General features: G+C 40.8%; 1 protein-coding gene across 1 annotated transcript in view; it reads right to left on the minus strand.

The window, feature by feature from the left end:
• LOC117426246 (villin-1) overlaps positions 1–17,451 on the minus strand; it is a 37,677-nt gene that overhangs the window by 18,491 nt on the left and 1,735 nt on the right. The window contains exons 2-7 of the mRNA XM_059033444.1: positions 15,553–15,756; positions 8,783–8,879; positions 7,486–7,560; positions 6,065–6,261; positions 397–505; positions 48–158 (exon numbers count right to left, since the gene is read on the minus strand). Of these exons, the coding sequence (XP_058889427.1) occupies positions 48–158; positions 397–505; positions 6,065–6,261; positions 7,486–7,560; positions 8,783–8,857 (567 nt within the window). The 5' untranslated portion in view covers positions 8,858–8,879; positions 15,553–15,756. The remainder of the gene's footprint in view (positions 1–47; positions 159–396; positions 506–6,064; positions 6,262–7,485; positions 7,561–8,782; positions 8,880–15,552; positions 15,757–17,451) is intronic.

Genomic DNA, 17,451 nt, shown 5'->3' on the forward strand with positions numbered 1-17,451 from the left:
GAAGTTTGATTGGAGTTGAAGTTGCTACATGGAGAGAGTTGGGTTACCTTGATTCTCTCCATGCGGTTGCTTTCGGGTCCGTTCCACTGAATGATCCCATTCCCCAGGTCGAGCAGGAACACATCACCCTTATTGAAGCTGTTCCAGCTCACCTCAACCTGCACAGGGAATAGGCCGTGACAGCAAGCAATGTTAGAGATTTCAATGGACGTTTTGCTGATATGGCTTATCTTGCCACCTGACAACAGGAAATCAAATGAAAATAATCTTTTACTCCAGTGAAGTTTAAGGTACCTCTGGAGGGAGTTGTAAGTGTAAACACACTATAAAATTTAAGTTTCCATTGCTAACTATAGGCAGTAATGAAAACAAACTGAATGCTAGGCTCCTGCTCACCTCTCCTGCAACCACATGCTTTTTGCCTTTGACATGCAGCAGGCGCTTGATATTGTAGGTGTTGGTTTCCACATGCTTCATTCCAGAGGCTACCCCACCCTGTTTGTAGCTGCGGAAAGGAAGGAAGACTCATCACGCACTGATTGAGTTTGCATTAAAATATCAAATGGAAAAGTAGATACCAAATATACCAAAAAAGATGATACATCTCAACAGACAATAACATAGTCAAATATTAAAATTAAATAAGTAAATGCTTTGATTTAAAATTATTAAAAAATGATTTTCATTACATGACTGTAAATGTTAAAACTTCATGCTGATTTGAACTTGGCTCTCACCATGATAAGCACCAACTAAGATGTAACTTTACAGTAAACTAATGTGATCCATCTGCAGCTCCATCCATTTGTGTTTCTTTTCATTATTATTATTATTATTATTTATTTCTTAGCAGACGCCCTTATCCAGGGCGACTTACAATCGCAAGCAAATACAAATACATTCAAGTGTTACAATACAAGTCATACAATAAGAGCAAGAAATACAATAATTTTTTCAAGTGTGACAAACCACAATTCAATAATACAGCAGATAATAGTGAAAGTTACATCAGGATATGATTAAATAGTGATAGTTACATCAGGATATGATTAAGTACAAAATACTACAGGTTAAACACTTGGCAGATTACAATATTCTGAAGTACAGGATTAAATGCAGTAAAATAGGGGGCAGATAAGAGCAAAATAAAGCATATTTAAATGAAGGGTGATAGTGTCCCAGGATACAAACAGAGGAGTTCTACTGGTGCTGTTTGAAGAGGTGAGTCTTAAGGAGGCGCCGGAATGTGGTCAGGGACTGGGCAGTCCTGACATCTGTAGGAAGGTCGTTCCACCACTGCGGAGCAAGGGTGGAGAAGGAGCGGGCTCGGGAGGCAGGGGAGCGTAGCGGAGGTAGAGCCAGTCTTCTAGTGCAGGCGGAGCGGAGAGGTCGAGTGGGGGTGTAGGGAGAGATGAGGGTCTGGAGGTAGCTGGGTGCAGTCTGGTCAAGGCATCTGTAGGCTAGTACAAGAGTCTTGAACTGGATGCGAGCGGTGATCGGGAGCCAGTGGAGCGAGCGGAGTAGTGGAGTAGCGTGGGCGAAGCGAGGTAGAGAGAACACCAGGCGAGCAGCAGAGTTCTGGATGAGCTGGAGCGGACGGGTGGCGGACGCAGGGAGGCCAGCCAGGAGGGAGTTGCAGTAGTCTAGGCGGGAGAGTACCAGGGCCTGGACCAGGAGCTGGGTAGCATAGTTGGTGAGGAAGGGTCGGATTCTTCGGATGTTGCTCAGGAAGAATCGGCAAGTGCGTGCCAGAGTGGAGATGTGCTGGGAATAAGAGAGGCAGGGGTCCTGGGTGACTCCAAGGTTCTTAGCGGAGGAAGAGGGAGAGAGTGTGGTAGATTCCAGAGGAACAGAGATAGAGAGATCAGAGGAGGGGAGGAGGAGGGAAAGAAAAGGAGGTCAGATTTATAGAGGTTGAGTTTGAGGTGATGCGAGTGCATCCAGGAGGAAATAGCAGACAGACAGGTAGAGATACGGGAGGAGATGGTGGAGTCAGAGGTGGGGAAGGAGAGGAAAATCTGATCATCAGCATAGAAATGGTATGAGAAACCATAGGATGCGATGAGGGGGCCCAGGGAGCGGGTGTAGAGAGAGAACAGGAGAGGACCCAAGACTGACCCTTGGGGGACTCCAGTTAAGAGAGGGTGAGGTGTGGAGGTTGCTCCACGCCAGGTTACCTGGTAAGTGCGGTTGGAGAGGTAGGAGGAGAACCAGGCCAGAGCAGTGCCAGAGATCCCCAGGTCAGATGTAGATATCCTTCTGCCTGGTGTTGGTGGCTGAAGTGTAATGCTGGCTCCAGGGATCAGCTTATTGTATCTCCCCAGCGCACCAGCACACACAACTGCTGTGATGCTGGCTCCGGGGATCAACCACAGTGTGGTCTCCCCAGCGCATCAGTATGACAACCGTCTGGATTGATCTAAGTAGGGTACATCTCTGGGGTCTTCAAGTGGGCACCTTCCATCCTCAGTGTTTCATTGACTAGCCCACGACACCTCAAGAGGGCTCGACAATCCCAGCATCACCCACCTCCATCCCCCACTCAACTCAGCCCAGCTTACTTACCTGTACATCAGCGTTGCTTTCTTTCTGTTGTGCTTGAGATCCCCAGCCAGAATCTTTCCATCTCAACCACAGCCAGTTGCTGCTCCTTTCTGCTGCTTCAGATAAGTTCTTCACTCTTGACCACTGAACCCAACATCTATGAGAGGGTTGTAGAGTGTGCCACAAATCCTCAACAACCCACCTCCACTGGGTAAACCCGGACTCTCCATCCTCGCTGTTCCGCTTCAGTAGCTAGTTGAGCATACCACAGTTTCTTCCTCTCATACACCTCATCCACAGCATCCTTCCATGGCACTGTTAACTCTACCAGATGAACAAGGAATGCTGATCCAGACCATAAGACAATGTCTAGTCAAAGGTTAGTGGTAGCAATCTCAGGTGGAAAAATAAGCAGTTGACCAACATCTGCCAGCATTTTCTCTAGCAGCTTCCAGTTGTCCTGGGCGAGGCTTGGTTTTAACACCTTTTCTTGGTGGTTGCTCTCCTGGATGGAGGAATATTGTCTTTTGTGTGTAATGCTTTGATGGAACTGGTGGCAACTTATTGGTCATGTTACGCTTGTCTTCCAATGCTAAGGCCAAACATTGCAGCACCTGGTCATGGCGCCAAGTAAACTGTCCTTGGCTAAGACCCACCTTACATCCTGTCAAAATGTGCCTTTATGTTGCAGGTGATGAACACAAAGGACATGAGGTTTAGGTTCTGTAGTGATGGGAGAACATCATATGTTGATCTGATGAGGAAACTGATCCTGCTCTGTTCCATTGTCCATAGGTCTTGCCAGCCGATCTTGCGTTGTTCCACACTCTCCCATCTCATCCATTCTCCCTGCTTGGCCAGGGAAACAGCCTTTACACATAAAATCCTCTCCTTCTGCTTTTGCACCTCATTGACTACCAGCTCCCGCTGTTCAGCTGGGGTTGTCTTGTGCCAAGACCCCCTCTTCCATGTGGAACTTGCCCCATATTATCACCGATTCGAAAGGCAGGCTTTGCATCTTCCATGGCTTTCTTTGCCGCCCACTTTCTTCCAGTTTTCAACACAGGTGCTGCTTCCCCTACTAATTTGTCGCGTGAATTTATTAATGTCATTTCCATTTGGACCTTAAACTCCTCGGTTAGAGCAGAGACTGGTAGCTGCAGTATTCCTTTACCATAAAGTCCCACTCTGCTGAGGCAGTGTGGAATTCTAAACTATTTCCTGACGTATGAACTGATTAAAGCTTCCAGCTTCTCAACTGTTGTCAAAGAAACCTTGTACACAGTCAGTGGCCACAGCAGCCTTGGCAGTAGACCAAACTGAAAGCACCAGAGTTTCAGTTTGCCCAGTAAAGCGCTGCTGTCTATGCTCTTCAACCCTTCCGCTGCTTGTTGTCTAACTTCTCCCACACGAACTGTGTCCTTTAGATCCCCGTCGTACCATCTCCAAAGACTTCTCACTGGCTTCTCTGGCGTTCGGGCCCATTCAATGTTATTGGTTAATTTGTCCAATAACCGATTAGTGCAGGCTACTGTTGTAGTCTAGGTTGTCATGTCATCCATGTATGATCGAATTGGTGGTAGTTGCATTCCAGAAGCCAAGCGCTCTCCTCCCACTACCCATTTTGATGACCTAATAATTACTTCCATTGCCATGGTAAAATCCAGTTGAGAAATGGTGCATCCTGCCATTATTCCAACTTCTAAGCATTGCCATGTAGTGCTGAATTCTGAAATTGAAAAACAAAATTGCAAATCTCCAAAGTAGGCTTTCACTAAATTTGTTATTGTCTTCGGTACACTGAAAAAATCGAATCCTGCCCAAAGAAGTTAATGTGGCACTTAACCATATGCATTAGCCAAATCCAGGAATGTGACATGGAGCTCCTTCTTCTCCTTTTTAGCTGACTGAATTTGTTGCCAGATCACGCTGATGTGTTCTAAGCATCCTGGGAAACCTGGAATGCCCGCCTTTTGTACTGAAGTGTCAATTAAGCAGTTCTTTAATAGGTAAGTTGACAATATCTGAGCAATAATGCTGAAGAAAATCTTGCTTTCTACGTTTAATAGGGAAATATTAATAGCAGGCCTTATGTATTATTTACTAAAGGTCTAACTTAATCCATTCAAGAGGGTCTTGCAGTAATATATTATTATTACTTGTACTGTAGTATTATTACTTGTACTGTAACACTTGAAATGTATTTGCTTACGATTGTAAGTCACCCTAGATAAGGGTGTCTGCTAAGAAATAAATAATAATAATAATAATAATAATAATAATAATAGGGCGAAACTGATTGATGCTTGTAGAATCTTTTTCTTTTGGTATAAAGACTCCACCTGCTCGGCACCATGCTCTTGGTACAACCTGTTTTTCCAATGCCACTTTCATCAATTTCCACAGGATTCATAGAACTCTAGAAGCACTCTTGTACACTCTGTACGGAACTCCATTAGGCCCTAGAGATGATGACGCCCTTGCTTTTTTCACAGCTTGCTCTACTTCTTTCCACTTAGGTGCACAGTCCTCCATTTAGTATTCTGGTGGATTGATAGGTGGGATGTCTGAAGGAATTGACACGGCTCCTGCCTTTTTGAATCTGTATGTGTTTGACTGACTGACTTCTACCTCAAGGATTTCATTCTCCCTTCATGAATCTTCAAACCCCTGACCATTGTCGCCTTGCTCCAGCCGCAGACACAAACCTGGAGTTCCATGTCTTTGCTAACTGCAGATCTTGAACTAGTCTTTTGTGAAGTACTCTCCATTCTCATATCCATTTCCATTCCTAAGTCGTTAACCGTGTTGTCCAACGTTGAGTCATCTTCCGCATATAATTGGTTGAAATTAAAATAAATGCTTTTCATTAGAAAAATGCTTTATAATTACAAGCGATAATTTATATTTAAGCTTTACCAATGAAGTAATAGTAATATTTTATTGCACAGACACTGCTTACAAATGTGTATCTGCATTATGAAAGTGCACATTGGATCATGTGTTAATTAAACAGCCCTGTAGTGAACTCCAGTAATAACTGCCCCCACAGAGACAGACAATTACATTGATCCATACAAGAAGGCTTTCGATTTAACTGCTCCATTGCTGATAAGTTTGGAACACTGTGTGAAAATGCATATAATAGAAAGTTCAGGTGTCTGAAGAATCTGTTCTTGCATGAAAGCGTTAACATGCGTTCTTTTATGTCATTAGATATCTTCACCTTTGTAAAACCAAATGCATTTCAAGGTTAACATGTCTTTTACAGAAAACGAGTAAACTACATTATTATAGAAAAATCCCTAGTTTGAGACGAGAATGGGGCAATAAAAAGTAAAAAAAAGATATACAGATAATATATAGAACTGGAATTGTATGACTTTATCCCACTTTTTCAAGTTTACTCCTCATTTTGATTTTTTCAGTTCTATATCCAGGTCGGCTGTGGCTCTGTCTTGTGATTACATTATATACAGGAATGTGTTACTCCCTCCCCCCCCCCCCCCCCCCTTCTCACATGATGCCTTGTTTGAAGTACCCCCTGAAGGTCTGACTCTCACTGCCCTGCACCTCCCGGTGCTGCACAGCCACCCCTCCCAGGTGATCGTCTATCTGGGTGGTGTAGATGGCAGCCGCTCCCTGCTCATCCTGAGAGGAGACTTTGCCCAGCCAGTAGTGAATATCATATCTGAAATTATTGCCAGTTTTGTGAGTCTGTGAGGAGAGAAAATGTGCTAGTTAAACCCAACTGGAAAAGAGTCAAGAAAACTGTTAGAATAATAACACTGAAAAGGAAAGCAAACCTGCACTACAGATATGCTACCTATCTTACTCCTGTGTAGTATGAATGATTGCATTTTTTTAATTTATTTACACTGAATCCCAATCTTCATGTGGGGGTGGGACATTCATAGCCCTTCTTACCTACACAGACCACTCGCCTAATGATTGTTTGGGTACCTCCATTGAATCTTGTACCAGTCTTGGCCTTCCCCATTGCAGATAATAAGGTAAAATGAAAAAAAAAAATACCACCAGTTTATTCTTGGTAAATGGATAACCCATTGGACATATATCTGAAGATGGGAAAATTACCTTGTGGTCTGAGTGGGATAAAACGGGCCTAACGTTGGAGGGTAACGTGCATGGATTACAACTGTAAGCCGCCCTGGGTAAGGGCGTCTGCTAAGAAATAAATAAATAATAACTGGGAACCATTGCAATGATTAGTTGAAACTTATCTACTTGTCATAACATATATATATATATATATATATATATATATATATATATATATATATATATATATATATATATAAATAATAGATTTAGCCAAATAAATGTCCCTCAGCCACTTATACTGTTGAAACAAAGAAAACAGCAACATGGTTCATATTGAGAGGGGTCTGAAATGGCTCTGGTGTGATCTAATCTGACAGGACAGTAACATTGACAAAAACTCTGAATCACCTGAAAGTGGTCATGTAAATTGAGTTCCAATACAGAACCAGGAATATTAACAAAAAATACTGTATACGTTTTATCTGCAGCTTCTTATATTGTGATTGCCAAGAAACTGAAACTTAGACATACTGTGACTGTAGTATGCAGTACACAGTAGCACAATTTCCAGCCATTTAATTCAATAAATGAAATAAAGGTCCCGCAAATAAGAGGGGTGTTTACAGTATGCACATTTTGGAACAAGCATTCACAATATTTATGGTGCAGTGCTCCCACGTCATAAATAGGACCTTTATCCCACAGAACACGTTATAAGGTGGTATAGTCATGCCTCCCATTTTCCCCATAATGCCATTACACTAGCACGTGTGTTCTTGTTATAGCGGAACACAAATCGTTCCTCATTATGCCCAGGGCTCCTGACTACAGCCGTATGAAGGGGGAGCACTGCATAATGTTTTATGAAATACCTACTGATAAAAGGATGTAGCTGTCTCCTTCAAAGAAGTTCCCATAGGATTTTGGAGGGACAGGGACCATCGCCATGTCCTGGAACATAAAAAGACCAGCTTGGATTGTATGATTAACACCTGCATGTACTGTATTACATTTGATTTAAAGTAAAAAAACACAATATGTATTAAAGTCCTGTACAATGACTCCATTCTCCTTTGTGGGCCGAAAAATTCAAAACAATTGGAGATTGAAGATCTCAATAAAAGACATTGCTGTTCTCACTTCAACTTAAAGGAAATATGTATAGGTTGTGTGCAAGTTTTCCATTAATCTGATGCATTATCTTTACCAATTGTTGCTAAGGGATTCAAAACAACCAGAAATCAGCACAAAAAGAAGCATGGATGTTATGCCTGTTAACGCTAATGTCATGTTGTTTAAAATGAATAACTGGGTTCAAGGAGTTGGATGATATGACTGAAATTGCTTAACACATGTTTTCATAAATCTTGTTCATATGCATGGTCCTGGGGTAAAAATGTTATATTACAGACACCCCTACATACATACTGTGCAGAAATAGCTGCCATTGTTAAATGACAAAGGGTCTACCAGGACATTTTTATCAGAGGTAAAAAACTGTTTTTAAAAGATAAACAAAGCTAGCAGTAAGAATACTGATATGGTTGGATTGCAAGGGAGTTGTATAATTATTTTAATGTTCAAACAGCCAAAAAGAAAGTAAACAGTACCAGAAAAGAAAACTTGTACAAAACAAAGGCAAGCAACACATTAGTAAACTTTCATACCTGTCAACATTTACTTTAAGAATTGTATTATGTATAAAGTGCTGTAGGTTGCCATTTGTAGCTGTTGAATACCATTTTTGTATTCCTGTTCTGAATAACAAATATACACATATTTGTATTATTATTATTTGGATGCGTTGGTGAGCCCTCAGCCCCTGTATATTTCTGGGTTTTGAATTATCCCTTGCACTGTCAATCTAGTCCACAGAGCCTGCAGCTCAGGATGCAAAACTACACCCACAGTCCACACAGTACAGGCCTCCCTGGTATGAACACTTAAATGGGAACCTCAATTGATAATTTTGTAACACTAATATTACAAACCATGAAACTGTTGAAATGTAGGTGCTTTACACTTTTGTTACAAATATATACCTAAATTATATATGTGTTTTAAACTGGTTTTATTAATAGCAGGCCTTATGTATTATTTACTAAAGGTCTAACTTAATCCATTCAAGAGGGTCTTGCAGTAATTATGTCACCATCTCAAAACTACCTCTTACCTCTATCCTCCATATCTGCAAGCCGGGGGTGGTCTTGTTGAGTACTTTTGAAACTTTGGTTTTGACTTCCGGCATGTTGTCACTTTCTGTAATGAACCTGAGAAACAAAAAATAGATAATTTGGTAATTACTCAAAAATTGGAACTATTGAGTTTGTCTGAACAAATCTGCATTTTTAAATGTGTAAATGTAGTTATTATAATGACATAGCTTAAAATAATCACCAATACGTTACTGGAGTCATTTATTTACAGGTCACTTAATGTTAACCCTTTACAATGCCTATTTGTCTCCTTTGGTCAAGTCACCCAATAAGTTTTTCTGGTTTGAGTCTAGCTGAAGACTACAACCTATTCAAATACTGGTCTGTAAAACATTGTGGGTTTGGGCCTTGTGATCACTTTGTCCAAGACTTAGGTGGCTTTAGACATCTGCTTCAACACCACAAATGTACCTTTTTCTCTCATACTATACAAATCAGTGCACGATATTTCATGGTAAAAGAATAGCAAAGTGTAGCAAAGCAAAATAAAAACACAGAAAAGTAATCGCTAAATACATAGAATAAGCATGGGATACAGTGACTTTCAAACACAGAGTAGAGTATGTGTATCTGATATTGTTGTTTGTATATATGAGAATGTGTAAGCTGTGAGCCTACAGTACTCCCGAGACATTCTAATATTCCACTCGCTGGTGATGCTTAACCATTGCCAGGGAGGTTCTCGGCTTGTCCGACTGTCTATCTTTGTGGAAATCTGTAATTGAACAGGAAGAGTATTGGAATAGATACATGTAACTTGGCTAGATCATCCTCAAATGTCTCTATAGAAATAAGAGCTACTGCCATCTAGTGATCTGCCACTTTGGAGCAAGTTTCCCTTTATTGTGGACAACACAGATCTGGCGGCTCCGCTGCAGAGCCACAGGCGCCCTATCGGCCACAGGGGTCGCTGATGCGCGGTGAGCCGTGGATTCCCCTGCCGACCTAAGCCCTCCCTACCCTGGCAGCGCTCAGCCAATTGTAGGAACTCTCGGTCACGGTCAGCTGTGACATAGCCTGGATTCGAACCAGCGATCTCCAGGCTATAGGGCACATCCTGCGAGGAGCGCCTTTACTGGATGCGCCACTCGGGAGCCCCATGCTGGTTTTAACTGATAAAAATACTTAGGCTGATATATAACTGTGGCAGAGGGAACTAGAAATGAACAGCCACTCTGTTGAAGGGTGTGGGGTTTCACTAAACACACGGGAGACAGAGAGATTGCCTCACCAACGTCCAATTTTTATTTAAGGCAGAAGGGAGCACCGTTGAACCGCGGACGAACAATACCAACAATGGTAAGGTTTGTTGGTCAGGCAATTTATTGTGCACACGCAGGTGCTGAAAATAATATTCAAAGCAGAATGCGAAAGAAAAAAGGAAAATAAAACAGAATAACAAAACTACAAACAAAAGGTGCTGCTTCTTCCAGCGTCCCGCAGACTCTGCTATTCGGTGCGGCTCGGGTCTCAGTTATGTTTTGCTGTTCCCTCACTATCACTCACAGGGTTGCCCAGACTTCAACTAAACTGTCTATATCCCATTCGGGTATGTAAGAAAGTATTACATCTTTTGTAGAGGCTGTCTTCCTCAGCCGGGCTTGCTTGCCCTCTTTTCTCGTTCCAAACACTGGCGGTCATGTTTTATTTTGTTTACTCCAGGTCTACGAACTCCACTCCTACTGTCGTTTCGCAAGAGCGAAGGACCAGCAAAGAGTCATTTTTATTGGTCGATCGACCCCCCAAGGTCCGCTTCCCGAACACTCGGAGAGAGAGAGAGAGAGGCGACAGACCCTCACCCAACCTCTCTGTGTCATCGCCATGATTGACAGGCGGATCCCACGGGGCTCCCGCCCACCCCCTGCAGGATCTTTAGCTGCAGGTGACAGTGTGCTATTTATTTTATTTTGTAAGACTTCTAACGTTTGAAACACAATGAAATGAAGATGCCCTCTGTTCAAAGTCCACATTGCGAGCACAGTGAACCACACCTCCTGGATATTCACACACTCAGCTGCCACGCTATCAGCTGCATGCAACATCGGTGCTGTATGTTATAAACATACATGTATTATTGTTTAGCACATAATGATTCGATTACCACTCAAGAAGACTTGATGCTCTACTCTGAAAATGTCAAAATGACGGATACAGTTAGAGTTTCCACAACACTGATAATATGAAGGCGCCCTCTGAAATGGTTTCTTAAATCAGCTGAAATAGCAGAAGCTGATTTATTAAAACATATACGCTTCCCTCATAGGCCAGCAATACATACAACATCTGAGCTATCAGCATAAGGAAAAAGTAGATCTGTGACCAAAGGACAGGCTCCACTACATATACCCAATTAAAGATTGTCCTTTAAATGCACAAAACAAATGCGGTTTTGATTCAAGTAAGAAACATACCCAATCAGACCGTCTACAATCATTGTACACACTTACAATATCCAACTTGAACTTTACTGGAAATGCATGTGCATCTTTAACATTACAATATACCTACTTTTTAGAAACATGCAACAGCTTTGCTCTTGTAGATGCAACTCTCACCACCCCCACCCCCGCTACACTTTATCATTATTGTTGTCTATTTGTTTTCTTCCCTCTTTTGAAATGGCACCTGCTATACAGCTGTTCCAATACATATTAAAACTTGAATAAGAGCCATTACAATAATTACTGCTGTTTGTAAAGGGAATTTCACACACTTCCTACACCCCCCCCTGAGGATACTCTCACTGACTATAACTTTGTTATAAAACTGTGACACCTGGTGAGTCTGTGCACTTGCACTTCAATTGGAGTTATTGCTAAATAACAGAAATAAACAATGCCAACATTTGACTTCGGGGCTTGTGAGGAAACATATCTTGGTTATTATTCATTGTAGAATAGGAATTGGTGCGTTTCCCTTTTGGAAGAAATTGTGCTAATGACAGTTTGAAGTAGCTTTGAGAATCTGGCCCATTGTGTTCTTTTAGTTGTAAACTCATTACTTGTTTTCACCTCCCTGTGTGGTATATATTGTTATAGTTTTAAAACAGAAGTCCCCATGACCAGAGGACTTACAGTAGGACAGAGGGTAGAAAACACTTTTGTTACAAGGAGTGGTGAGGTATATGGAATGGGTTGCCTAGCCATGCTGTTGATGTTGGATTGCTGGGTTCCTTTAAGAACCGACTTGACAACATTTGTAGACAAACCAGCTACTAGGAACCACGTGAGCATTGATGAGCTGAATGCCCTCCACACATTCATACATTTTCTTATGTTCTTGAATGTCATCTTGCCACTTTAACTCACATACAAGCCAAGGAGGATGAAAGATCAACGGCTGTTCTTTGCGTCTGCTGTCTAACCAAGTGCACAGGCTTTGAGACTTGAGACCCAACGACCGTATTGCTTTATGTTTCCCTTGATAAATATAGCTTCTTTCTTCAACTGATGTGTACAAAATAATGGTTCATGTTAACAAAACACTTGTCTACTGTACTGTAAGTTCTGATGAAGTAGAAAATGTTTTTATATATTAATAAGGTAAACGAAAAAAACATATTGTTAATCTAGGTTATAGAGGTCAGTAAATGCTTTCCCTGGCCCGAATTGCTTCATGAATAAGGTCTAAGTTAATTTAGTTTCGGCTCTGTTTTCGTTCTGTGAAATACCTTGGTTACCATGTTTTATGGTTGTCATATTAGTTCTTTCATGGACCTGATTAGTGATGTAATGATGCCTGGAAAATTAAGTCATACACGCCAGTGTTAATCAGGTAGACCTGAGTTCCTGGCAACCTAAATCCTTTTATGGTTTACTGCTTGTGTCTTAAACAAAGCCTTTCCTGTCTGGGTTGTGGAATATTTGAAGTGAATTTGTGGCTACTTTCATTTTATTTGTAAAAATACTGATCTGTCTCTTCCTAACCATAATGGTACAATCATTTACAATGGGATTACTTTTTCCATTAGCTATTGCTAAGGATGCAAAGATGTAATTGTGAAATATATATATCTTTTCTGATAAGGTAACAGCAGAGCAAAAAAGGAGAATGTTTTTCCTGCTTCGCTGTCAAGATGCTGTTTTATAACTATCCCAGAGAGATTAGCACAGCTACCTTTGGAGTGTCTTTATCTAATTGGAAGTTATCCTCAACATGTGACCAACTCCTATCACCTGAGAAGCAAACAATGACTTGCTGGTAATCCATCTGCGAGTTGCTTAGCTTGTATAAAAGGATCTGCAGCCATACCAGCCAGATCTACTCTGATCTCTGAAGCACGGTTAAGACTGCTGGTTTGTGCTTGGATGGGGTACTGACATGGGAAATCCGGTGCTATAGAAAGTGGTATTTGTGGCTCATTCAATGGAGCCTGGTGTTGGAGGACCCTGACCTGCAGTCTACTCTGTAGATACTAAAGACTCATTGAACTCTTTTGAGGTTAATCCCAGTGCCATGGAAACATTCCAATAGGTCAATTAACAAGGCTTAGTTTCCCAGCTTGTGTTAAACATGGTTAGGACATCCCTTGAAAAAAGATGTATCTGAGTGATATATTTTGGTAATATGTACCTCCATAAAGAGTAATAAATGTGTTTATGTATTTTCAGTTTTTTAAGATCACTGTGACAGAGATCGAATGATTCTTGGTGTTAGATCTCCCTTTCAACCTGTGAGGGCAATGGGTAAAAGGAACAGAGTACCCTTAACTAAATGGCACATCAATTTATTCCTTAGGGTAGGTGGAAGTCGGTTATTTAGGAAAGGGGCGAAGTTACGGTACCCAAACTCAATGACCCAGATGGTAAACGGCGTGGCATCTGAGGATTGGAGGAGCAGATGCGCTTGTTAACCTAGGGGTCATGAGCGAGGGTATAAATAGGGGACATAGTGTAAGTGATCTGTTCCTTTGTAAATGGTTAGAAGAAACCTAGCAGGAGTATCCTGTGTTGCTAAAAACGTGAGTGTTGTGTTTTAGTGGTCTGTGTAAAAACTGTTTGTTTGTTATTTTAGACTGCTACAAAAGATCCGGAGCTGTCGCTATTCAGCCAGCATCAAACCCGGACACCAGCACTTTCCCCTTTGTTCACGGAGAACTGTCTTGCACCACGAGCACTAATAATCACTCACTGGTAACTGTGTTTGTGTTTTGTGTTTCGTGTGGGTGTAATAGAACTTGGACTTTTGTTATTTGGTTTCGGGTCAAACCCGAGGATTACAAACTAAGTGATACATGCCGTTGTATCACTTCCATCATTCATTATTTACAGGTGTTTGCCATAAAGCTCTGGACATTGTATAATAAATCAATGAACACCCTTGCACCTGAAAAATCATTGTCTGTGTGTTCTTGTATCCACTCTGCACTGCACGCACCTGTAATCAATCACCACTTTGCCACAATCACCCATAACTATAAAACAGGGTATGTAGTAATACTAACTGTGACACAAGTTTTGACTGTAGGGCTTTAAAAAACGATTTTTCAGAAAACCCCTTATAAAATTATAATTGTTTGCATAATTTGTGTATTATTGCCAGAAATAATGTTCCAATTTGGCCCTGAATTTGCTAATAACCCGGGGAAATACTCCATAAAGCTTATATGTGCTGAAACGCTTCGTTCAGTTTGTTCTTTTTTTAGACGACTTGTAACATTTATTTTAACAATGAGGAAATTCTAAAACCTTTGACTTCATTCTTATCTGTGAGAACATTAAAGTATTGTGTAATAAACAACAGGTATTTTCCTTTATTGCTCCACTGTTATCTAATTAGAGATACATATTTAACAATTACAACTTTCTGTCCTTTCAGTGACAACCTAGTACCTTAAAAGGGAGTCCTATTGAAGTGCATGCTGCTTTGGATTCTCTGCACATTGGTTTTGCTTTATAATTACTAAAAAGCTACATCAAGTGGAGTAGGATTCACCATTTGATAAGTGTGATTTTATCTGTGGCAGGTAGTACTCCAAAAGGGAGTGGAGTCAGTTCCTCGAAAGAGAAACTATAGAATACAGCCATAGAAACCTCTCTACGAATATGACCATGAAGTCCAAGGTATCAAAGTGCACTTCTCCTTACCTGTAATAAATCTGCACTGCTTGGTTCAGTATCTTTTTTAATGTCAAGCTCAGAGGGCCTATTCTTTTTATATAACCACGTGCATTAAAACATAACTACCATAAGAGCTTTTCTTTAACCAATAACACTAATAGCAATATCTGTTTTAAAGGAACTAATTCTGTAGTGCTATTACCATCACACCAGAGAAGCAGCTTTGAAGTACTGACAGGCCTTGTTGTTTTTTTAAATGATGAGTTTTGGTTTAACTCCAACTCCATTTTCAGTCTCTGAGTTGTATAAAGTATATCTATTGTGTTTGAGTGTATCCTTTAGTGGTCCATAAAAAAAGCATAGAAGAATGCAATAATTTGTGCTGTGTCAGTGTTTTATAAAAAATGAGTGCATTTTTATCTACGTTTTGCTGACATTCAGGATCGCTCCATTCACCCAGCTACTGCTAACATTCACCAGCACTTTGATCCTCTTAATCACTAAATCATTAACCGCTTTCTCAAACCAGCCCTCCAGCACCATATAGAGCTCAGAATCGCCAACAACACTAATACGCTCCCATACAACACTATCCTTCACTTAGTATAATTAATAATATGTTATATATAACGTTTCTGAATGTTTAAACCAAGAAATGCAACCCTTACCTGGTGTTGATTGGTTAAATGGTGGCCCGTTGATCTGTCTGTGAGAAGGTGCAGCAGGAGTCGGTGAGGGAGCTGCTTACTGCAAAGAAGGTCTTTCTTTCTCTTTACAGCAGGTGAACTTTGCCTTGTGCCTCAGCTATAAGCCGATTCTCCACTTTCCATATATGGCTGCACAGGAGGGATCTGCATACAGGTGTTTGTCATCTGTTAAGGCGACAGAGAGATTGTCACACGTCTCACATTGGGCTATACAAATTTAATTTCAATTCATCAGGGAAATGCAGGTGACACTGGCTGTCTCATTCTTTTATGTACTGCATACAGATTTTAACACTGTTAAATGTACTTGTTTTTACATTTACAGCTGTATTTTAAAGGTGTAGTGCAAATTATAGTTTCAAAAAAGGTTTAATATATATACAGTAATCCATCACGTATCCGACTGTAAGGGCACATATGTAAAAAGTCAGAAAAATTAATCCTTCTTTAAATACCATTATACACAGCTGTAACAATTACTATATTCAAACAATGATTGTTTTTAGATTCCGCTTTTATTAAGGAGCTCTCCTAAATCCCTTGTTTAGAAAGAAACAGGAAAGATCCATTTAGAAAGATCTGTGTTGATGCGTGCATTCGCTGCTGAGTGACAGGCAGGAGATAGAGACGGAGGTTGAAGTTGATACGCCCCACAGGCGAACAGAATTTATTTACATATCAACACACTAAACAGCTCACGTGACACTACCAGCAATGGCAGCGCACGGAGCACATACAACACAGTGTATGAAAACCTTAGTAAGATCTACAATCTCTGAACTAATTTTCTCTGTCCAATAATAAACTAACGTTGTGAAGCGCTTGATCATGATGGATAAACGGTTAGTGTGGATATGTGATGGGCAGATATGCAACAGATTACTGTATATATTCAAATCACATGTCCCTCAAAGGTCAGATCTATTCAGACCAAAGACAAAAAGGAGCAAAGTGCAAAAACAGACCAAATGTGGAATAAAGCAGCGTGCCCACTGTCTGCAGCCCGTAGCTGGTGAGATAAGGTGGGGTTGCAACCTACTCCTGATTTTAGACTCCTTTAATTAGCATCCTTCCACTATGCCAGCCTTAATCTTTTGTCTGCTTCTGTAAATACTGTGTGTCATGATGACAATAGTGGCATTTCCTTACATAATCAATAATGAGATACATGACCAACAACTCTTCCTAACAAACTGTAGCTCACCAAATAGTTATGAAATGAAACAGTGTGCTTTATATGTGGTGTGGATGCATGCTCCCCCTATTTCATTTAAATTTTGCCTTTGTTGTGTTTCGTCAGTTGAGGATATGATTTACAGACAGATCATTGCAAGTCTTCAAACAGATTTAAAAGGATTTAGAGTCAGATTTTGAAGTGTAGCTTCAGTGCTGAGGCTGTGGTTTGTGTAATGATTGATGAACATGGTGTGCATGGTTTAACCTTCCAGAGTAACAAACATTCAGGCATCTCAGGGGTCACGGGGCTTAATGTTATGTTGCTATGCAGCTGATAGGAATTAAGAAGGAAATCCCAGGCCCCATCATGGAATTCTGAGTTAGGTGTAAAATATAGGAAGGACTTTTTATGTTTTTATTTTAATAGCAGGAACAGGCTGTAAAGTTTGAAACACCTTAGCTCTGTCACAAAGACCTCTTTTTATCATTTGAGGCACATTGTACAATTAAGGCCCATGTTAACTAGGAAAGATGCTGAACAGTTATTTCATACTTGTATTGCTTCCTGGAAAGATACTTGTGAAGCTTTGTTTGCTGGCATTCCAGATGTTACATGAAATATTCTTCAACTGGTTTGTAATGCTGCTGCCAGAATGCTTGCTTGCACTGGCAACTACACAAGCA

Source organism: Acipenser ruthenus, chromosome 11 (assembly GCF_902713425.1).
Source record: "Acipenser ruthenus chromosome 11, fAciRut3.2 maternal haplotype, whole genome shotgun sequence".
Taxonomy (NCBI): Eukaryota; Metazoa; Chordata; class Actinopteri; order Acipenseriformes; family Acipenseridae; genus Acipenser; species Acipenser ruthenus.